Source organism: Harmonia axyridis, chromosome 1, assembly GCF_914767665.1.
Source record: "Harmonia axyridis chromosome 1, icHarAxyr1.1, whole genome shotgun sequence".
NCBI lineage: Eukaryota > Metazoa > Arthropoda > Insecta > Coleoptera > Coccinellidae > Harmonia > Harmonia axyridis.
In genome coordinates, this window is record NC_059501.1 from 82,311,127 (window position 1) to 82,334,759 (window position 23,633).

General features: G+C 35.5%; 2 protein-coding genes across 14 annotated transcripts in view; both read left to right on the forward strand.

Moving 5' to 3' along the window:
- On the forward strand, nucleotides 1–9,469 carry LOC123682085 (sodium channel protein Nach-like). 3 transcript variants are annotated; one of them, XM_045620494.1, is made up of 7 exons: nucleotides 1–307; nucleotides 2,058–2,175; nucleotides 2,461–2,737; nucleotides 3,281–3,334; nucleotides 7,103–7,220; nucleotides 8,016–8,129; nucleotides 8,183–8,376. In XM_045620494.1, exons 1-7 carry the CDS (start codon nucleotides 120–122, stop codon nucleotides 8,238–8,240), a joined length of 927 nt encoding a protein of 308 aa, XP_045476450.1. In that variant the 5' UTR covers nucleotides 1–119; the 3' UTR covers nucleotides 8,241–8,376. The 3 variants fall into 3 exon arrangements, with proteins under 3 accessions (XP_045476450.1, XP_045476441.1, XP_045476460.1); XM_045620485.1 differs by having other exon boundaries at nucleotides 16–307; nucleotides 8,016–8,125; nucleotides 8,183–9,469; XM_045620504.1 differs by lacking the exon at nucleotides 1–307 and adding an exon at nucleotides 1,356–1,487 and having other exon boundaries at nucleotides 8,016–8,125; nucleotides 8,183–9,469.
- A 7,733-nt stretch (nucleotides 9,470–17,202) lies between these two features.
- The window catches only part of LOC123676873 (UDP-glycosyltransferase UGT5-like), a 28,302-nt gene continuing 21,871 nt past the window's right edge, over nucleotides 17,203–23,633 (forward strand). For 7 of the 11 annotated variants that reach the window (XM_045613218.1, XM_045613171.1, XM_045613144.1 and 4 more), the window contains exons 1-2: nucleotides 17,203–17,361; nucleotides 17,637–17,870. In XM_045613218.1, coding sequence (XP_045469174.1) covers nucleotides 17,639–17,870 — 232 coding nt within the window. In that variant the 5' untranslated portion in view covers nucleotides 17,203–17,361; nucleotides 17,637–17,638. Of the gene's footprint in view, nucleotides 17,582–17,636; nucleotides 17,871–19,732; nucleotides 20,238–22,286; nucleotides 22,792–23,633 lie in introns of all 11 variants that reach the window. The other 4 variants (XM_045613198.1, XM_045613209.1, XM_045613180.1 and 1 more) reach the window with 4 other exon arrangements.

The window sequence follows — 23,633 nt, forward strand, 5'->3', positions numbered from 1 at the left end:
TTTTGTATGTATTCAGAAATTTGAATGGAAATGAGAGACAATTTCTCAAGGAAAATATACCCCAGTTTCTTGGATTTTTCGAGGCAACCGACTATTACAACGAGACGAATCTTTTCAAAATGCAAATGATTTTTGAGAAGATTGGATATGATGACTCCTTAATGGTGTTCGATCGTATCGCACCATCTTGTGAGGAAATGTTGGTACAGTGCAGATGGAATGGAGAAAATGTTGATTGTTTGAAAATTTTCGAAAATAGTCTTACAAACGATGGACTGTGCTGTTCATTTAACTACTATGGCTCAAGGTAATAGTATATTTTTTCAGTGGGGCAAGAAATTGAAGGAAAACCAGGAAATTTCACTTCTCTTGCGAAAATATGTTATTTTTTTGTGTTGATGGAGCCATGTTTCATCCATCGTCACATATTGACGCAAAAATTCAGGTTTATTGCACTTGAACAGCTTCAAACACTGCTCAGAATCATTGACACATTGTTGGTTTTGATCAATTGTGAGCACGCGCGGCACTCATTTTGCACACAGCTTTCTCATGTACTAATATTCGTGAATGATATGATGTACACGTTCAGATGATAGCTTCACAATGTCTGCTTTCTCGATCAACTTCACCTCACGGTCATTCAAAGATTATTTTGTGAACTTTTTTTATTTTTTCTTCGGTGACAGCCTCCTTTGGGCGTTCACTGCGTTCGCCGTCTTCGATGTTCATTTAACCACGTTTAAACTTAGTATACCCATCAATGATGGTTGATTTTCCTGGTGCAGACCCCGGAAAATCTTCACCAAGCCAAGATTTCGCTTCACTGTATCTTTTCCCTTCAAAAAGCAATATTTCATCAGCACACGAAATTCTTTTTTTCCATCTTTCTTTGAATAACAAAAGTAGCTACACTCACAACGCAATATCTCACAAACTAATGGTCGGACTGCTATCAAATTCTGACACGTATCGTTTGAAGGTTGGTACTAACTAAAAATTATATGGATTTAATACTAGCACCGCCATCTGTGCATGAGACCGAGGACTTTTCAATTGGCCTAATAATACCGGATGAATTATGATGAATGACAAATAAGTTTTTCATTATGCTAAATTTCTTACATATCCCGATTTGATTTTTTTTTCGTGAGATGAGATTGAGATTCCTTCAATTCCGTGGAATTATGGTTTCATATCCCTGTGATTCAAATTTTTTTTCTCGAAGGGTCAATATCAAATCCACCATATTCCTCATAGATCAGAACGTATCTGGGTAGTCAGCATTATTGACATGAAATTATTGTTAATCTTATCTATTTGAATGGATGCACAAAGCATTCAGCGTTCTCTGTAATAGCCGTCAGACAGATAATGGAATATCATTTGTCTGAGCATGACATATAGTGGCCGATGTGGGTTTTGCCAATAATATTCTGTCCATTTCGTGCTTGAATGCAATATCACAGAGCTGAACCTGTTTTTGGGTTAGTATTAGATTATAAAGAGTTTTCCAATAAGAAGTTTCATTTTATATAAAAAAAACGAGTTATTCTAAGAGAAATCAATGGTTGTTTATTCCATTGCAAAGAGGAAGGTATAAGTATGCTATTGTAGGGAATCTGTCGATTCCCTTGAAAATATTCGAGTCGAAACGAAAACGGCCTGAATGCTCATAAAAATCGGCATTTCAGGGCGAATAATTCAATTGAGTTCAGTCCAGTCTACAACTACAACATATGTGCAACACTTGCACCGACAATGAGAAGAGTAAAGATTTTCACATCTGTTCCCGAGACCGGCGAAAAAGTACCTGCGACCGAGCCGACTCAAAAATTTTTCACAATTTTGTAGCGAATTTTAACAATATCAATGACGTAGTTTTCACTTGTCAAATGTCAAAAGATGTAGCTGCCGAGATAGAGGGTCATTCAAAATGCAACCTATCCAATGAGATGTTTCAAAACTTTTATGAATACCATAATTGTACTCCCTAAAATAAAAAAATCGATCTTATGTAAGAAAACTGAGATCGTTGATGATCTATTTCATTTCAGGTTTGACTTCAAGCCCGAGCATACAATTTTCACAGGTTCAAGCAGTGGTCTATCAGTAACCATCAATACTCTACGACAAAAAGTTGATTATTCTAAAGAAAAATCTGTGGGAATCAAGGTAAAGACGCATTAAAAATAATATGTTAACACGAAATAAAACATCAAACGATCAATTCGTAGATTTTAGTTTTGGCGTCTGTATTTGATGTTTCTCTGAATACTAAGAAACTTCCTTTTGAAATATTACTTCATTCAGTCCCTCCACAAGAACTTATTTCAGTGGATCTTTTAAGATAGACTACTCTGTATAACTCATTATTCCTAATACTTTTTTTTGCATTAGTAGTCATAGAAGCTCCAATTTCTATTGTTTTTCCTGATTTTTTTTCGTGATGCATTTCAGGTAACAATCCACAATTCCTTAGAATATCCAGGATTCGATAGAACATTCAGGACAGTTTCAGTTGGCAATTCTATTTTCTTTCAAATTACCGCAAATAAATTGACGAACACAGAGGACATTGTGTATTTGACCAGGAATCAGAGAAAATGCGTATTTTCTGGCGAAAAACCCTTGAAATATCATCACAGCTATTACTTCGCAAATTGTTTGGTGGAGAATTATTCTAGATTGATCTTCAAATTTTGCGGATGCGTACCGTTCTATTACACTTTTTCAGGTAGGAGGAGTACTTTTTCGAAACTATATTGGTCTATTTCATGGAAAAAATAATCAGCATGCTTTTACTATCATTGAGTAATATTATTAATCTGCTATTTCGTTTGTTCGTCAACTTATGTTATGCGGTACTGATGATCCCTAATAAGGGTGAAACCGGTATATCGCTACTCTGCCTTGATGACATACATTCTCCTTGGTTTACTTTCGATTATGATTCCTATGAAATAGCGTGGAAATCTTCTGTTTGACGATGGTTATGTTGATGGCATTTTTGTTGATACATTAACCAGATAGATAATTAATATCGTATGATATTACACACTTGGAAATCGTACTTCTTTTTCTTTTTGTATTTTCATCATTCATTACCAAGTGCGGGTGTTAGCCAATTATATATCATTCATTAAATATATTGCAGTTGAAATAGAGGAAAATATGCATCTCATTTCCTTAACATAGATTGTTTATTTCTTGAGAAACCTAGGGGGGTCAAGACTTTTGACGATGTGTTTATATTGTTTTATTCAAATATGATTTTCAGCAAAACCAAAATGCAGCATCAGTCAGATGGAATGTTTACAGAGATTTATAAGAGGTAAGATGTAATTCTTAGGATATACAGACTTTTATAAAACCATTGACATCGGGTCTAATGCGTTTGAGGGTTTCATGAGTAAAAGTTGAATACATTACACCGATTGAGTTAATAAAGAATACAATGACATTCTTGATTATAAATTTTCCAGAAAACATGGTTAGGTACTCTATGTTTTAATAGTGATGTTTTTCATACCAATTATGTGCTAACTGATGTCTGATTTGAATATGCTGCTCAGACTATCTAAATATACAGTAAAATTAAGTCTAAGTAGAATAATCTTAGGTCAGTGTCGTCGGTAGTGGGTAGGCAGGGAAGACACTCATTAGGTTTGTCGGGGTTTACTTTGATGTATTTTGCCCACTTTTATTCCGTTTTTGGGACGCCTTCTTTATGTTTCAGGAATAATTCTCAATTCTACAAGCAAAAAGAATATTGATTCCCCATTTTCATCTTATCATTCTCAAGAAATGTAAGAAGTGTTGTCATTTCATTACACATCAATTATAATATTCTTTTATCGTATGATAAAATTAATATTTTGTATTTGCTCTTTCTCAAAAGAATATATATATATATATATATCGTATGATATATTAATGTGTATCCTAAGTGAGTGTTCATATTCTCACTTTTTCAATTTACCTTTCGATTTGACGACTTCAAACTAAGTTAATGAAAATAAGCTCAACCATTTCGTCGGCACTGTAGTAAATCGGAAATTTGGAAATTTTTGAAATTATTGGAATCATTATTCAGAGGTGATATACGTTAAATTCAAAAGAGCGTTCGCGACTTGTGTAAACTGATCTTATTTCAGGAGTAGGATGTTTTATTTTTCAATTATTGTTTTTCTTAGTTATCGTCTCACTGCGTTGGTGAAATCGATATATTTTTCACAGATAAGAAAGAATAAACTAAATCTTAACTTATCGATACATGCGAAGAACCGTTATGGTCGTTCTCAGATGACACAGCAAAAAGTTCGTTAGGCAAAATCGAAGTATGGTTCTTGCTGAGACCGCAGAAAAATCTAGTTTGAACTGAGGTTGAAGGTGGGGTCTGTTGATGAAAAATTGAAGAAGGATAAAAAAATTTCTAACCAATGATTTAATTGGCATGGCATCTTGGGTAATTGTCGAGGCGATCTTGGATAAGTACGAGGTTACGATTTTGTTGAGGTTTAAGAAGGAAGTCAGTATTGCTTAGGGTCTCTTATTGAGAAGGGTTTAGAATTCGAACGTCGGTCGCGAAACCGGACTTAGATTAAAACAATTTCTTTTGAAGATCAGAGTAATTTTTAACAAGTTTGAGTCAAAAATAAAGAAAATTTAGTAGATGATAGAGAGTTGAAGGAATTTGAAGTTTTTAAGGAAGAAGGAATTGTTTTAACTCTAAGAAAGGTTGAGTTAGGTCAGAAATAGAGGAATTTTTTGGGATGAAGTTTTGAATTTGTATTGGTATAAATTAGATTAGCTCGGAGTGCGCGAATCGGGAGTGGAGTTATTGAAAAGGAATTACACGTTTCGAGTGGAATTTTTAAAGAAATTAAAACTAGGTTAAGACAGGGCCTAATATCTCACCTAGCACCGCGGGATAAGGGCAAGTTAACAATCTTTTGGCTATTTAATTTTTTTTCATTTTATGATTTTTGAATACTTTTTCGATGAAGATAAGTTTATTTGAGTAGTCCCGATTCTCCCAATTTCAAAGTTGAGTGAACAATTTTGGGTATTATGTTTCTCTCCCTCTCCCCTACTCTTATTTGATATCGTAAAATCGAAAGTAACAACTCAAGATGATGCAAAATTTTTCAAGTGATTACAGTGATGATATTTTTCCATCAACTTGATATGAAACATTCTCGAATAAAAATCATAATTCAACTCGACTAAGCTATTACGCCCACTAGCGGTAGAGGTATGAACTTCAAAATAATTTCCAGTGTATTTTCTTGCACACTTTATTGGTAAAATTTTTCACCGCAAGTCTCTACGATGAGTGGATCCTGAATTATAGCCGCTTACCTCGCTTATTTGCCCACCCTGTACATTAATTCTCTGAACGTCGGTACGCTTCTCATTTATAGACGTGTATTTCCATTTACTCATCCGCCATATTTGCTCCCGATTAACAACTTCCCAACTCCCCATTTATCTGTTTGACAGAACTCAATTTCTTGCCTCGATTGCACTGGCTTTGAACTTTCCCAAGACAAATATTCAAAAGTTGAAGTCCAACGAGTGACGTTACCGCCCTTCAGCCAACTCAAATTTGACGGGGGTTTTCCCAACAACCGTTCCATGGAGTCGAGCATTGTAACTTTTCGTTTGCTCTGCGCAGTTATGGAATCTTCTTTTTTTTTAGGTTAGCTTTCCCTCTCCCACGAGAATAAATATTTTGCTGCGGCATTTGAAACTTGTGGATCAAATATTCGGAGTGATTAGGAGTAGGGATTTGAGACAGATAATTTCGATAATGGGTCATTTGGAGACCATTGTTTCGTATTGTTCAATGAAAAGGCAGGGAGTTAGGTGAACATACAGAAAAAATCAAGAGGTTATTCCTTGGAATATTTTAAGGATATTTTATTATTATTCTTTAAAAAATGTTGCGAAGATATAGGTCGAAAAACATTTCATTTCAGGATTCATTTATTCCATGCATTATGAAATTCAATAAAAAACAGGATGATCGATAAGAACTCGACTATCTACACACTCCCCAACACGTCTCGGCATTGATGCAATAAGATTTTTTCTTCAGGGATACTATCCCAAGCTACCTGTACTTCATGTCTCAGGGCCGCCAAAGTCCGTAGGGGTTAGGGAAAATTTCCAAGCCTTCTACCCATGATGTCCCAAACTTGCCATGGCAAAAGATTTACATGTGTCGCTTTGAAAAAGTTAAAACTAACTCTGGCAATATGAGGTCGGGCATTGTCTTGCTGAAATATTAGATTCTCGAGCCGGTTTAGGTAAGGGAGAACATATGGCTTCACTATTTTTTGAAGGTAACGTAGCGCTGTCATGTTACCTCGAATAAAGACTGAAGGTGACCTACTTGCATGTGCAATAGCACCCCATACCATAACGCCTACTGTACCGTGTATATGACGCTCAACATCAAACTGAGGTTCACGTCTTTATTCCCTACGTTGTCTAACCCTTCTTCGGTCATCATGTGCACCCAAGGAGAATCGAGATTCATCAGAAAAGACGATCTGATGACATTCCACATTCCAATGTTGATGTTCTCTGCACCACTGAAATCGTTGCCGGCGATGTCTGTCGAAGGTGACACAAGATGGGGTCGATAATGCTGCAGTCCAAAAGACCTTATTGGCAGTAAACCGTTCGGACAGTTACAGGATGGCCTTTTTCTTCTAACCACTCATCAGCCATAGATCGAATTGTCGCAATTCAAATTCACTCAGCGTACACGTGCTCTAGGCATTTTAACAACAACTAAACATCGACTTTGTTTCTCCTCGAACAGCTGGGTTGTTGTAAAATTTAAAAAACTTGCAAAAAACTACTACAATATTCAAGTAACAAAAATTGTTTACTTGAAAAAACCTTCACGATTTATTCTGCAAAATTCAAACACTTACTCCTTGCTATACTATCTATGCTTTACCAAAAAAATTGAAAATTTAAACGGCTCCTTTCTGGGTTCAGTTTCTTTGTCAGTTAGAATATATCGTTCAACCTAGATGAAAAAATTCTAGATTTTTTCAACCTCGTTTAAAATGTACCTTTCCAGAACGTCGAGCAAGAGATACAACCGATATCAATTGTCCCCCCAGATGTGAGAATATCATCTACAAGGTATTCTCAAGTAGAGTACAGATGAACAATGTGTCAATTGCACTCAGTGAAGAGTGAGTATACCTTCTTAATAATTATTCGAACACTGTCCTAGATTCATTTCGGAAGAGGTTATTTTTCTCTTATTCCTTCCGCTTTGTTCACCTGGAGAACTAGCATGTAAAATTCCAAAACTGGGTATTTCGGTGAAATAAGCACATTATGTTCAAAAATGCATTGATTTACCTAATTTTTAAAGCATTGATTTACCTAATTGCATTGATTTACATAATTTTTAAAGCACTGAATGGCCTTTCATGGGTATAGGGGTTTAGTGATAAAAAGCTCTAAATATTGGATGTATTTTATTCTTCAACATTTTCTTGATTTTGTGGCGACAAAAAGCAATTAGACAAATTCCGGCTAGACACAGACATGTCTAGCCGGAATTTGTCGTCACAATACTTAATATAAATGTACCTGCATTAGTATTCTCATTCATATGTTTCTCAGAAAGATACAATAGAGACTATCTTTCCCCTACCCTAATAAGTGTGCAGGCACCATGCTAACATTGCGAAGCCATACAACTTAGAGAATAAGAAAAGGAAGAGGGAATTCAATATGATAGTATGTTTGTAACCTAGGTATAAACCTGGGAAAAGGAGAATTCAGTGGTGTAAGTTATAGGTAATGACCAGTAGATTGTTCAAGGTTATTTCCAAGTGCTGTACCACAATAAAATTGTGGTCTGTCATCCATGAGTGTTTTAAAAATCTCCACGAAAACGCGATAACCCAAAATTAGGTCACGTCAGTGCATTCCTCATTTTTTATTATTCTGTTTCAAAATTCCAAATATTCTTCCAGGAACAAACACAAAATATCAGAAGACCCCGGCGTGAGAATCAACGTCTTCTTCACCGGCACACACACCCTACTGTCCAGGGACGTAGTAGCCTCATCTCTGGGTCTACTGTGTAGGTAACCGAATACCGAAAAAAAAATAGCATTTCTAATTGCTGAACTCTTTTCAGCCTCCATCGGTGGTATATACGGATTATTTATGGGATGCAGCATCATAACAATTGTTGAAGTGATTTATCACGGCACGCTACGCTTTTTGGTGAATTTAGGCTGGCTGGTGAGGGCCAGAAGAGGACACAAAAAAAGGACGAATAATCCTGAAAGTGAATTTAGGAGCGGCTGGACCCAGAGAAGAGATGAAGCGGGGAGGATCTAAAGGCATTACTTTCGGTGGAATTGGTCAGCTTTGGCCACGGGCTCTGTGCATTCGAGTGACAGTGGCGGCTCGTTAAGGTGGACAGTGTCGATATATAAGAGGGGGGATGCTGTGAAAATTATAAATATCAATATCATGATGATATTCTGCTGAAATATTCATAATTTGGAGCAATCATCTATTGATAAGAGTCATTATCAGGTGAAAGATAAAATTAAATTCTCGAAAATTGTTATTTCAATTGTAAATTGATGATTTGCATATTATATTTCACAGAAGAGGAATGGTTCTAGATGTTGAGATCGCTTATTCTGTAAATTCTGTCAAAGTAGCGTCTTTTTCAGTTAGCCTACGGTGTTCATCCTCAAATGCAAAGTAATGAAATGGATACATAAAGTTCTGAATTCATTTTTCTGATCTATAAGATTAGATTTAACTTTTGATTGGATTTGATTTTTTGTCAGTTGCAATTGTATTTCCAGACAAAAAAAGTATATATAAAAACAAATGTCAGATAGGGATGGTTTTGGCATAATGATTGTCATAATTTTGATATTTATATTGAATTGTCTTCACCAAGTAGACTCATTTGATATTTAAAATGTGAAAATTATAAATTCAACTTCTAACGACTATCCCTGTTTTGAATATTGAATACATGAGGTTCTAACATGATGGAAATTCATCATAAATAAAAGGAAACGAAGAAATTTTTACAAATATTTCAAAGATGTATTCCCTGTTCTGAGAATTATTTCAATTTGTAATGTTTAGTCGTCTTCGTTTGATACGCCACTGAATGAACCTACTACGTCAGCAATCCAGTAATGTTTGAGCTATTTCTTCATGGTTGTGACGTAATCTAGTAAATTTGTCTTTTGAAATGCACTTGCTTCGTTTCGTTCGTCAGTGGCTTAGATTTCGCTTTGTAAGTAGTACCTAAATATATTGTGCCACCAATGTCCTAAAAAGAACCATATTTGTTTTCAATGGAAAAATGTGATCACATAATTATGAATGAGCTATGTGTACTTCTTTCTTGTTCTTGTATAATAAATTTGACATTAAATAGTTAAGCCAAGATGCCTTTCATTGATCGATTGTGATGGAAAACCTTTGCCATTATTTTAGTTATCACTAAAATTTTAGTTCAGGTATTTCAAAAAAAAATTATAATTTCACTCAGTTGGAAACTTGCATTTGGATGTAGTACAACATTCGTATTTGAATATACTGAGCGAAAATGTGATCATAGGTAATATTCCTAGCATAAGAGTGGTGTTGTGTTCGCCACGTTTCATTCAAAAAATAGAAGGTAACCAATTATAAAGTCATGAAAGCATCGCAAGCACCAGTTCGATTTCTCAACTATACATTAGGACTCAGGCGAGTGTTTTTAGAGCCAAATGTCGTAGATGCACCCTCTCTATAGGTATTAAGATGTCCTCAGTTGGGCTACCCAACGATGTGTGCTTAAGACAGCCTCTCACACCATCGTGGAAAGGTGATTCTGCTGCAACGAAGCGAGCCTCATAAACCTACTGGGGCCACTCTAGAGTATGTCATGACACCCATAACGCCACCTCTCGGGCAGACAGAGTCACTACACACTCCCCTGCCAGTACCAATGACCTTCCAGAGGAGAAGGAGCGCACTATACTTATTTGTTACATTTTTATATTAAACAAAATGTATAAAAGTAAGAAATAATTTCTTTCATATTCTGTCTGCTAGACCACAAGTACTGAACATGTTTGGAAACAGCTCATTTTTATTAATCTAAAAATGTAACAAACTACAGGGTGTTACATTCAAACCAATTGCCGCTAGACAATAAGTTTTTTTGATAATATTGTTGATTTAACTAATAAAGAACGTTACGCGTTACTTTATGAGCACATACAAAACTATTGTATTTTTGTCCACCCTGTACCAATTGGAATCAACATGTGATACACTTTTGGAATCAGCTCAGCTAGAGTAATCGGAAAATTGAGACAAAATGGTGGTGTTCCAATTAAAAAAAAAATGACAGTTACGTCATTACTCGAAAGTTATTCACCCTGTATATTAGATTATTATTTTGAAAAACAGAAAATTTAAATAAAAATCGACGTGTTTCAGGATTATTCCATCCATTGTTCCATACTTTACGGATACAGTGTAGATAGCTTATTGATTGGTTTCATCTATTTTTCTCTTATAAATGTATGTTACCCTGAAAGAAATATGCAAGCTCAAAGCCGTTTGTAAAATTCTATGTTTATTTCGTAACTAGAAGCTCTGCTTTCAGAAGATTTTTCCTATATCCCTATTACATTTCATTTTTAACTTTTACTGGGTGTTCTGTTAAATTCAAGAAAGAGGCAAATTAAACTGTTCAATACTCAGCAGAACTGCACAGCTTGGGGCAAAAACCCCACCGTTCTTTTTTTGCTATAGAGCTGGAAGGTGAATATGGCAGGGAACAATGAGTTGCCATACTGATGATTCCCTCAGCGGTCCCAGGGTGAAATATCGTAATCCCCTGGGAGAAGATGCATTTTTTTTATGTTCTGGTTCCCACGAAAGGAGATATCCTGTAATGTTCAAAGAACATCGTGATAACCATCATTGAAATAGGTTGAAAACTCCTCGCCGTTTTGATTGGCACTTCAATTTACGGATTAAACCACCGAATTTGATAATATTCTGAACAGTGAACTCTATGCATACACGATTATAGTTGTTATCTATGCCTCAGACAAAGAACATCGATAAATCAGGGTAAAGCGAAATGCTTGTACCTTTATCTAACATAATTTACATTCACAACAGGTAATCTCTTGAACGTCATAATTAACATTCTCTAACCCCTTGTGCAGAATAACTTCAGCGAGCCAATATAGGAGCCATTCTTCACTCCATCTGTAGGTACCGGGTTTTTCACCATAATTTGACCACCCTTTAACTTTGTTACTAAAAGAGGTAGAAAAAAATGATTTCTACAATAGTTTAATGAAATCGACTAGTGTTTTTTAAAATGATTTCACAAAATGAAATATATACAGAAGGGGCTACATATTGATTGCAACTTCATTTTTTCAAATGGAACACCCTGTATATTTTACAATATTTGACTAGCTCTTTTTCCCCTGATTTCAAATATATAACATATGTTTGGCCTATCGCTCTTATTCTGAGTACCACAGAGTTTCAAATTTTAAGAACCCCCTGGCATGCTCAGTAATTAGTTTTCAAGTGGAAGGCTGCGATAACTCAAAATGCCCTTTTTTGAGTTATTTCGTAGGTAACGATATGACATACGTTTTTCACTATAAATTGGAATTGGATGATTTGGATGCAACTCCATATATTCTCTCCTTGTAGCTTTCTTATTTTTATTGTTTTTCACATAAAGTGAAAATATTTCAAATTTTTCCGCTTCTGTCTAGTGCATATTCGATGAATAGTTTCATTCAATGACAAACGTATAACATATATTGTTGTCAACGAGATAACTCAAAAAAGAGCATTTTGAATTATCGCAGTCTTCCACTTGAAAACTGATTACTTAGCTTGCGAGGTTGTTCTTAAAATTTGAAACTCTGTGGTACTCAGAATAAGAGATAGGCCAAACATATGAAATATATTCGAAATAAGGGGAAAAAGAGCTAGTCAAATATAGACAAATATACAGGGTGTCATTTGAAAAAAGTTGCCATCAATATGTTGCCCACTGTGTATATTTTTCATTTTGTGAAATCATTTTAAAAAACACTAGTCGATTTCATTAGACTATTGTAAAAAACATTTTTTTGTACCTCTTTCAGGAACAAAGTTAAAGGGGGGGGGGGCTCAAATTATGGTGAAAAACCCGGTACTTACCATTTTAAAACGGAAAAAATTTTCATCGTTAAAACTGATGAATTGAAACCGCTGGCTATATTTTAATTCTGATTTATTTTTGGGGTTTTGGCGCAGCGTGAATTTTATGCCTGTCGCTATTTTGCTTTATTAGAAAATCGCTCGTTTGCGGAAATTCATATTGAACTTTAATATGATGCATAAATATTTTATCGAGAATCAATAGGCCGACTCATGAATAAATGAAATAGCCATCGTTTGTGTATTGAAATATTGGGCACTAAATGAATATATGGCCGACTTGGATTGATTAAGCTAACTGACCGATTCTGGTATAAATTTTTTTAGTATGTATCAGTTTTTACTACGCATTCATATACGAAATATTCATTTCGAATTTATAACATTCGTCTTTGCCTACATTCGAATGCATCACAGGTGAATTTGGTGATATTTGTTAACCTCAAAAAAGTTACTGTTAGCAAACATTCTCAGAGTATTACTCAAACTGAAATTTGAGCTGAGCTCTTTGCCACTGTTTCAGATGAAGAAATTTGGCGCTAATGCAACCTAAAACTTTCTACAAAAGAAAGATATTGAAGAATGAGAGGCGCCATATGTTCAGCTGTTTCTACTGCCTGCAAGATCTCATCTTCTGACTCACCTATGCTGTACAAAAGGTATTTGCACCGACAGTGTCCTGTCAGCAGTCCCACCATTACCCGAAGCTTAGTTCGTGGTAGCTTCAAAATCTTTCTGGTATAGGTCTGTGAAAGAACCACAAATTTCTTCGTCTGAGCAAGACCAGGACTGTTCCTCCAGAGTTTTATTCTATTGTCGCACTCCCATGGTTGGATAGCTGCCTTTTTCATGGTCTTTTCTAAGCCCATAGACTCGCTCAAGTCTAACAGGTATTAACCTTGATGCTCTTTTCGCATCATGTTTATTTGCTTGTTTATTTCCTTGAATATCAAAATGCCTCGATACCCATAGTTACTTTATTCCCTCTGGTCAGTCTAATTCCATAACCTCATTGCCTCATATGGAAGTGTAAGGGACCAAACATTACCTCAAGTGCTGCTGTGGGGAGTTTTATGCATAGTTGGCTAGACTTTGCAATCTCTGCAGTTGGTTGCATCTAGTGAACTCTTCGATCTTTGTCCACCATGCTGTAGATGACCATGGGGCGTATTACTGTTGTGTATGCCCATGTCTTTCCAAAGAGTCATTTGCAGGCCCACATGGCTGCAGTGGCTCTGATAAACTCCCCTTATATTCTATAGTATAATTTTCTTCGCGGTGAGGGTGCTTTCTACCTCTCCAAGGAGAAGACGAAAGAACATCTACAGTAGATCTATCCACTCTACAGGAAAACTGTTTGTTATGGAGATCTAGATTTCCCCCAAATGAAAAAGAAAATAATTCTCTTTCACCAAGAAAACGAACCTTATTACAAATCGATCAAAACTGTGTTCATTGAACTTTCAACTGCTTGGTCACCTAGCTTATTCACCAGATCTGGTCCACTTTGCAGACCTCAAAAAAATGCTCCAGGGAATGAAGAAATTATTGCCGAGATTGAAGCCTATTTCGAAAGCAAAGACGAATATTTTTACCTGAAAGGTTTTGAAATGAGTACTAAATGAGTATTAAACTTCAAGAGAACTATGTTAACTACTTATTGAGTGAAGTGAAAAGAACACATTTTTTTCATATTGTATGGAAATTAAAACCATCAATCTATATGTATATTTCAATTGATTCCATGTCGATCTTGATACAATGGAACCCAATTTTTTCGAAAAATTTCAACTAACAATACCAGTATGACGAATTTCATATGACTGTAACAAAACGAGAAGCAATTTTCTATCAATCCAACAGTTGTTCCAATTTCCAACTGGTGCCTATTAACTTTCCGAATATTCTGTACACTGCGTTCACATGGAAATGTCAATTTATTTTATGACGGTTACTATAAAACTCCCCTCCTCCATTTATCTGTTTCAATTTATTATTTGGATATGTGTATTCATAAACTATTCGCGTTTCTATGGATATCGGAATATAATGGAACGCAGTCGATCTGAATGTTGGCAAAAATGTATTCTACAATTATGCCAGATTTAGAATACCCTAAGGCCGGCCATCCACGTACAGTTGAAACTGTCAGTTTCGACTGAACAGTTAAAACTGTCAGTTTCAACTGTGAACTGAGATGTGCACACATGTGCAGTTCAAAGCTTCAGTTTGTTCCATGATGGATTCGAGAAGGTCCGACGATCTGGCGGTCCTCGGTTTAATTTTTGCAATTTTACCAAGAATAAAGAAGAGAAAGCATGAACAGTGGTGCAAGCAGTGGCTACAAATAAGAAATTTATCTTCACACATAAATTTATTGAGAGAATTAGGACAAGAACCATTAGATTTTCTCAATTATTTGCGCATGACTTTTCACTACTCTCTAAATTAGAATATGATACTCTCGGGGTGTCTTGGTCATTCAGAAAATCAAACAGGTCATAGTACCAAAGTACCGGCTTGTAAATGCTGTCCACAGATGCTCCAGATTTTTTCGAAGCCTCAACTTTTTTTTTTTCTTTGCGGTAAGCAGATCTCAAGCTGTTTATTTTTGACAGCACCGATTTCTTGGTCGTACCAGGTTCCATTTCTTCCAACTTTTTCGCCAGTCTGCTGTATGCCGCATCTTTTTTGGCGCGATCGTGATAATCAGCCGATGTCACTTGCCATAAACAAGGTTCCGACCTATATAGTTCGATAAAATCGACTATAACCTGGTTATGTTTACGCGACATTGTGATGCGCACCCTTGCTCGACACGAAATCAACTGAGAACTCCACAGTTGAACCCCCACACACTGTCAGTTCAGTTAAACCTTTCAGTTAAAAATATGAACAATTTCATTTCTCTCAGTTGAACTGTTCAGTTGAACTGAGACTGAAATACCCACTCACGTAGAGTTTCGACTGACAGTTTTAACTGTTCAGTCGAAACTGACAGTTTCAACTGTACGTGGATGGCCGGCCTAAGGAGAATGCTTGATCAGATTCGACAGTTCAATGTCTCCAACGATGTTAGGATCAATTTTTCGATAATTCTATAACACTCAACCTTTCCATCTGTTATTCGGTCAACCAACTAGTACTTAAATTTATTTTACTTCAAATTAACTAGCAGGATCCAAGTCCAGTTTTGTTTAGATGACTAAGAGTAAACTATAAAACTACTTCTAATAATCGTTAAGCAATAATGTTAAGCGCAAAAGAATTAGAATTACAAATATCAAGTAACAGCGGAAACTGAACTGATACCTCAACAAAAGTAGTGATGCGTATCTTGAGCTTAGGGGAAGCCAATAGCCAATTGAAAAGTCCCCGGTCTGCCATAGTAAAACACATCTTTTTGTCAAAATTCGATTTTATTATTCAACATAGTGGCCTTCGAGGTCTATACAGCGATTATAGCGATCTTCCAACTTTTCGTTGGCATTTTTGTTGTACGATTTGTCTTTCGCTGCAAAATAGGCCTCAGTTTCGGCAATTACTTCTTCATTGGCGCTGAATTTCTTTCCAGCGAACATTCTTTTGAGGTCTGAGAACAGGAAAAAGTCGCTGGGGGCCAGATCTGGCGAATACGGTGGATGCAGAAGCAATTCATGCAATTTTGCCATTGTCCTCATTGATATGTGATACGGCGCATTGTTTCGATGAAATAGCACCTTTTCCTTCTTCAAATGAGGCCGTTCTTTAACGATTTTCTCCTTTAAACGATCCAATAACGCTATATATAATAATTTCTGTTGATGGCCTGGCCCTTTTGGAGGTAATCAATGAATATTATACCTTGCGCATCCCAAATAGCTTCAAATAGCTCAGAATCATTAACACGTTGTTGCATCGATTGTGAGTTCGCGCGGCACCCATTTTGCCCACAGCTTTTTCATTAATGAAATGATGTACACGTTCAGATGATATTTTCACAATGTCTGCTATCTCGATCAACATGAATTTACGGTCATTCAAAATTATTTTGTGAACTTTTTGATTTTTTCTTCGGTGACTGCCTCTTTTGGTCGTCCCCTGCGTTCGCCGTCTTCGGTGCTAATTTCACCATCGTTTAAGCTCAGCATACCAATCAATGATGGTCGATTTTCCTGGTGCAGACCCTGGAAACACTTCATCAAGGCAAGATTTTGCTTCAACTGCATTTTTTCCCTACAAAAAGCAATATTTTATCAGCATACGAAATTCTTTTTTTCCATCTTGTTTCAAATAACAGAAGTAGCTACACTCACAACGCAATATCTTACAAACTAATGGTCGGACTGCTGTCAAATCTGTGCATCAGAATGGGGACTTGTTAATTGGCCTTATAAAGAGGTAACTTTTGTTTGTATCTTTGTTGTTAATAGGCTCAATGCTGAATCAATTTCAACAATTCTTTCATCTGTCGAAATGTATCTATCGCCGAATTACATAGGCCGATATTCCCACGGAATCGAGACGTGAGTTTGACTAGTCGGTGCAAAAAGTGCTATCGAATTTGTTTACACGTGTGTGTCGGAGTTTTGGACTTTGGTTGATTATACGTCAGGTATACAATATTCTACAAAAATGATTGTTTTGACTAGATCAGGAAAAACGCCGCGACACCAGAATCTTTCATAGATGAGTCATAATTAATATTGTGATGGAGACGATTCCATAGGCAATGAGATTGTAATAAAAAAATTCTTATTTATGATAATGTAGATTACGATTTGATGACCAATGCTACCTAAATACCCCTGTTATATCGCTTTCACTTTCAGATGCATATTTACATTACAATATGAAGATGATTATGGCATAATATTTACCGTGCATAATAACAAATGATTTCTAATGTAAAAATGGCTTATCATTTATCAATTATCTATTTGAACTTCTCATTGAATGTAAATGAAACTGAACGAAGTGAAAGCCACTTGAGATGTAGACAATCCGTGTTTATCAATTCCCTTTATCTTATCAAGTTGGGAATTATGTTTATCATCCTAGTCTGTTTCCTTCGGTAGATAATTCTACACGATTCGTGATCGAAACATCAACACCAACAAATTCAAGGTAAATTGTCTTCTATACCATTTAAGAACGAATTGAGAGTATTTTTGACCTTGATCCTCATTTATAACAACACTATCTGTCATCTCATCGCCAGTAGTAAGTTTTTAACGCCTAATTATGTCATTGTTATTTCACATGTTACATCAGGCAAATACCAATTCTACTGAATAAAGTGGCAACGATTTTCTTCAATTTGTGATAACGTTGTTGTGATAATTAAGTATATTATTGTTTAGAAGTGTTTAACCGATCATAAATTAGAGGATTCTTTTCAGGTATGAAGTTACCTCTTTTATTGGTGACTATTGCAGTCATCTATTTATCTCAAGGTGTAGGAGGTTCAAAAATCCTAGGAGTGTTTTGGACACCAAGCAAGAGTCATCACATCCTTGGCAGTGCTTTGCTTCAAGCATTGGCCAAAAAAGGACACAATGTAACGTTGCTAAGTCCATTCATTGACGATGTTGATATACCGAACTTCAAACAGATCAAATTGACAGGAATTGAGGGTAAGTTTCAATCAGATATCACAACTTCATCTATCATGCTTATCCAGTGTTATAACAATTGGTTGTGGGAGATTACTAAATTTATCATGAGAATTAACATAAACTTAACCGAGCTAATTTTATCATTTGACTGGGATATACATAACATGCGACTAAAATATATATACACGCAATTTTTTTTCAATTGAAGCTTCATTTATCAGGAGAACTGTTCAAATGTAATCCTCAGTTACTTCGTTTTTTGTTGTATACAGGAGAAAAAAAAGAATGGTGCATCGTTGTAAGACAACAATTTTCACGAACATTTAAATGTTGCCTCATCTTTTCTGAACATTTGCTCTTTTTAGGAATTACGATACTTTAATTTTGAGAGAAATCACAGCAAACCTGAATAAAAATTATCCATGGTATTGAATCATGACAATCATCTATGCACTTGATTTCATTGATACAATGTACTTTTTCATCAACATAATTCTTTCAGTGTTTTTGTTAACTCTTGGATATAACAGAAAAAGGCGTAAATGAGGACGTCATATGAACAGTAATGTTCCTAAGGAATTAGCTACAATTAAAAAATAATCGCTAAAATCGGCCAAACAGTTCAAGAGACAATGAACTATAATCTTCGTTGAGATATGGCATAAAGAAATAAAAACCTGATCTTCTGGAAATTCTCTCCGCCTGTTTTCAGAAACTTTTGCATGATGAATAAATCTTGGACTCTTCCTTGTTATATATAGTTCTACCCTCTATTCGTAATATGAAACTGTAGCATGAAATATAACCAATCAGCCTTGTTATTTGTCAAAGCGAATAACGTATTGACTCGATAGTACTGTATATAATCGAGCTGATAAGAATACATCTTAGGTAAACGTACGATGTTGCATGATCCACTGTCTCATTGTTACTGAAATATCCTTTCATTTTTACATTTTCACAAAATGTTGTTAAAATTCTGATCGAAAATGAAACGGAAAATGAATTTTCGTTTGAATTTTAAGGTATTGAAGAATTCAATTTGGATCTGAAAATGTATCTTGAGTTTTGGTTTATAAACTATATGAACTAACAGTGTCTGTAGAATAATTTGATTTATGTTGAACTAACAATTCGTATATTTTTTCAATAGTTTGCATAATATATACTAATCCCGCTACACTGAACAGAATGTAATGAGACTGTATTTTTGAGCTCTCCTTCTTTGATAGTTTGAGCTACCGCTGATATGAAATTTTTAGTTAGCAATTGTACCGTTTTTCGTATTTAAGGGAAAGTATTCTCAGTGATTAAATCGATTGAAATATTAAGAACTTAATTTTATCCATCGAGATGGCAGTGGTATTTAGTAGAGCAAAACCATGCTTTGTGAAGGAGGTCAAGAATAGTAAAGGGTTTTCCAATTGAATTGGTTATAACCTTATTCATGTAAAGGTGATATTTCTTAGCATTCGTAGAGAATGATTAATTATCTTTTCAACCTCCATATAAATGAAAATCTTGATATGGAAATTTCCAAAGCATTAGAGTAGAAATTGAATCTTTGAAACAATTTTAATTTCAATTTTTCGATCATCAGACTGCTCTATTCTAAAGATCACCGACGGCAATTTTCTTCCCAGAAAACGCTACATTTTCTAACCTAATCATATTAAGATGAAATTTCGTCAATTAGGGACCGAAACAATCAAAAATTTAATTGAATTCATGTCAAGGATAAAACCTACTAAATAGAAATATACTTCTGTTCACCGTGGCAAAACCATTGAGCCTTTGTCTTTAAGAAGTGAGCAACCTAATCCGTATTGTCTCTATCTTTGTACTCAAGTTGTTCTAAATGGAATGATTTTGTTTGGTAGATATGATGCGTAATATAGCGAATCCAAAAACCACATTCATCCAAGCAACCCTAACCTTCTTCGAATCTATACGGCCATTATCTGAGAAGTTCTGGCAGAACCAGGCAATCCAACAATTGATCTCATCTAAGGAGCATTTCGATGTCATTATTTCCATACCTGTAATCAACGATTCACTTCTGGGTTTGTACCATCACCTGGGGGCACCAGTTATAATTTTCAATCCTTCTGGGGCTAACTCTTTGGTGAATAAGTACGTTGCGAACCCCACACTCTCCTCCTCTGTCAATTTACACACGAACTCTGGATCTCCTGAAACCTTTCTCGGCAGATTACACGGGACATCAGTGGTTGTCTACATTGGTCTAATGGAGAGGTATGTCATGGGACCGGTGCAAGAAGAAATCATGTTGAGATATATTCCAGGTTCCCCCCCGATTTCTGAGCTCGTGAAGAATGTTTCTCTAGTTCTGGCGAATTCTCATCTGAGTATTGAGCCACCAAGGTGAGAAATGATTTGGAATTCCTATGAATTATAACGTATGAGAAAGAAGACGTTTTGGTCTTTCAGGAAATATTCTGTGGTTTTAATATTACGCACATATAATCAAATTCTTGTAATTGGTTACCTCTGTAACATGCTTCGTCTGTTTATTGTAGGAATTCACGGCTTGACTTGATAAGCTTCTTGACTTGAAATCAACTCAAGTCCAAGTCGAGTGGTAGTTTTTCAATGTCGAGTCAAATACTTGGTAAATAAATAATTGACTCAACATTGAAAAACAACATCTTGTCTTGAACTTGAACTGGTTTCAAGTCAAGCCCAAGTCAATTAGCTTAAATATCAAGTCAAGCCGTAAATCCCTACAATAAACAAAGTATGTATGTTACAAAGGTAAACTACAACTTGACTCAAAATGAACTCAATTTCAGGTCAACTTGTAGTTTTTCACTGTCAACTACTTGATAAATAAATACTTATTGACATTGAAAAACTACAACTTTACTTGAACTTGAGTCAAGCTACTTGATGGGCTTGACTTGAAATCAACTCAAGTTCAAGTCAAGTTGTAGTTTTTCAATGTCGATTTTAGTGTTTATATATCAAGTACTTGACTTGACATTGAAAAAACTACTACTCAACTTGAATTTGAGTTGATTTCAAGTCAAGCCCAAGTCAAGTAGCTTTAATATCAAGTCAAGTCCCTAGTTTATTGACTGTAAGAAAATAAAGTTCAATAATTCAATTTATTATACATATTATCTATTTCAACCGAAGATTCCTGAAGTTAATGGAATGGTATATTACTTCATAGGGAGGAGAAGTGTCACTTTTCATGGCGAGCCTGTATAATGAAAAAGTGAAATCCATAAAATCTGGAGATCCAACTTTGAATAAGATTTCTTTTAAAGATCGTTATAATTGATTGATCAATGAAAAATTTGCCTAGTCATGTTTCATTAATTTTGACATACATGAAGTATAATATTTGATAGTTATTATTGTTAGGCAATACTTTTCCCTACGGCAGAGGAAAAGTATAATCTTTCGATGATCCTGTCAGTAAAAATTGAACGTTCGAAAAAAAAAATAACAAAAAAAACAATTTTTTCTTTACCATTTCTTACGATTTGGCTTGGTTGAAAAGATACAGAATCATTTTCTGTTGAATTTCCAAATATGAAATCGACAATGTCAAAAGAAATTCCATAAGATACCTATTCTTGCCTATGGAAAAATCTATGAATCTGTAAATTCTTTCTGAGATGTTGCCAAATGGTGTGGAATTTTCTCGGAATTTATTGCTGTGTTGATGAGAAATAGTAAGTTTTTGTATTGATGAGTTTTTTGATAATCGAACCTTCATCTCTACTGTATGGAAATGGCATCGTTTCATGGATATAAAGAAGTAAAAAGTTCTGCCACAACAATGAAATATAATAAAAATACTACAAATATTATTGAAAATTGTTGGTGGGAAATACCAATTTTACAATTATCGAAAAAATACAACATTAAACTCCTGAATAAAATATATTCTATTGATCATAATTATAAAATTCATCAAACATTACCATTTGCATGATTACAGTATTAAGTATACAATTGCAAGTCATTGTTTCTGATAAAATATTTATTCGAAATCCTTTTCACTGAAATTTACACATCTTTGAGAGCGTAGGAAAAATGGAATAAAAATTCACCATCATAGGAGATATTTGCATGATTGTAGACGTAAGAGAACTCATTTTTGGGGAGTATCAGAAAAACATATTATTATGGAGAAGTTTTCGGAAATTTTTGGGCAGATTCTGATGAGAATTTTTACTAAAGGCCATATGAAAAAAGCAATAAAAAATTGAAACTATGCTTTTTCATGTGAATGAATATAAGCAGCATTTAACAGCTTCAGAATCTGTATGGGTTAAGCATTTTGATGGCCAAATGAAAGTCTTGAAATTTTAGACGGGATTTTAAAGTGTAGATGTGAAGGCGAACAAGCATTGCCTTCACGTCAATGCTTCATTCTTAAGATTTCTATTTGAATTGTAGGTCTGATGAAGGGTATGGCAAATCCGAAAAATTCCATCATTAAAACCCTCTTTGTATTCTTACAACATATGAGATCTAGCCAAGAGGATTTCTGGCTGGCAGAACCGATACAAGAACTGATAAAATCTAAGGAAGAATACGATGTTGCCATCGCTATACCAATGCTCTACGATGCCCAGTTAGCCTTGTACCATCACTTAGGACTACCAGTCATAGAGTTCTTCCCCGGAGCTTCTAACTTTATGGTCAACAAATACGTTGCCAATCCGAACATAGGTCCTGCAGCATCTTTTCCTGCTGTCGATGGCCAAGATGGTTCCTTCATCTCAAGACTGTTATTCGCGACAATCACGTTTGTGATGAGATCCATGGAGGTGCTTTTAGTTGACCCCCCACTACAAAAAGTTATGGACAAATACATTCCGGGCTGTCCACAGTTATGGGAGCTTCAGAAAAATATTTCTCTGATGTTCGTCAATTCACATTTGAGCATTGAGCCACCAAGGTTAGTAATTTTGATTGCTATCGAAATTGTGAGCAATTTCGACTTCTAAGCTTGGAGGGTAGAGCTTCAGCTTGTGTATATATTTATTTGCTGACCAAAAAAGGTCATGCGGTTATGATTATGAAATGAAATGAATAAATAAAAAGCAGCGAAAACTTTGCTTCTGCAGAAATATTATTCGATTTGTATCTGCGTCAGAAAGTTATTCTCGATAAAACATATCAGCTTATGAGCCAAATTCTCGTCATTTGCGGGGGTTTCCATTTTCTGCTTTATTATGGAGAAATCTTCGGCTGAGGCTCATCGAATACTCGCAAATACCTATGATGGGGCCGCTATTAGTGAAAAAACGTGCCGAGAGTGGTCTGAACACTTCAAGAACGGTGATTTTGAGGTCGAAGACCAGCATGGCGTTGAAAGAAAGAAGGTTTTCGAAGATGCAGAATTGGAGTCATTACTTGATCAAGACTCTTGTCAAACGCAACAAGAATTGGCAACATCATTGAGAGTGACGCAAAAAGCCCTTTCATAATGCCTAAAAGTCATGGGAATGATTCAGAAAAAAAATTGGGTGCCGTACGAGTTGAAGCCGAGAGATCCTGAACAGCGTTTGTTTGCTCGTGAACATCTACTTGCAAGGCAAAGACGGAATGGATTCCTGCATCGCATTGTGACTGTAGACAAAAAATGGGTTCATCACGATAATCCCAAGCGTAGAATATCATTGGGATATCCCGGCCATGCTTCCACGCCAACGGCCAAACCGAATATTACCATTTCCAAGCTCAATTCGAAGCCTCTGAGGCCGTTTATTCCTTCAATATTATTTTTCGGAATGTGGC

Bases quoted from the DNA above. Each gene is read 5' to 3' on its own strand.
- LOC123682085 (XM_045620485.1), top strand. From the start codon at position 120: ATGCAAATGATTTTTGAGAAGATTGGATATGATGACTCCTTAATGGTG. The intron at 7,221-8,015 runs GTGAGTATACCT...ATATTCTTCCAG, and splicing joins TCAATTGCACTCAGTGAAGA to GAACAAACACAAAATATCAG. The intron at 8,126-8,182 runs GTAGGTAACCGA...AACTCTTTTCAG, and splicing joins CTCATCTCTGGGTCTACTGT to CCTCCATCGGTGGTATATAC.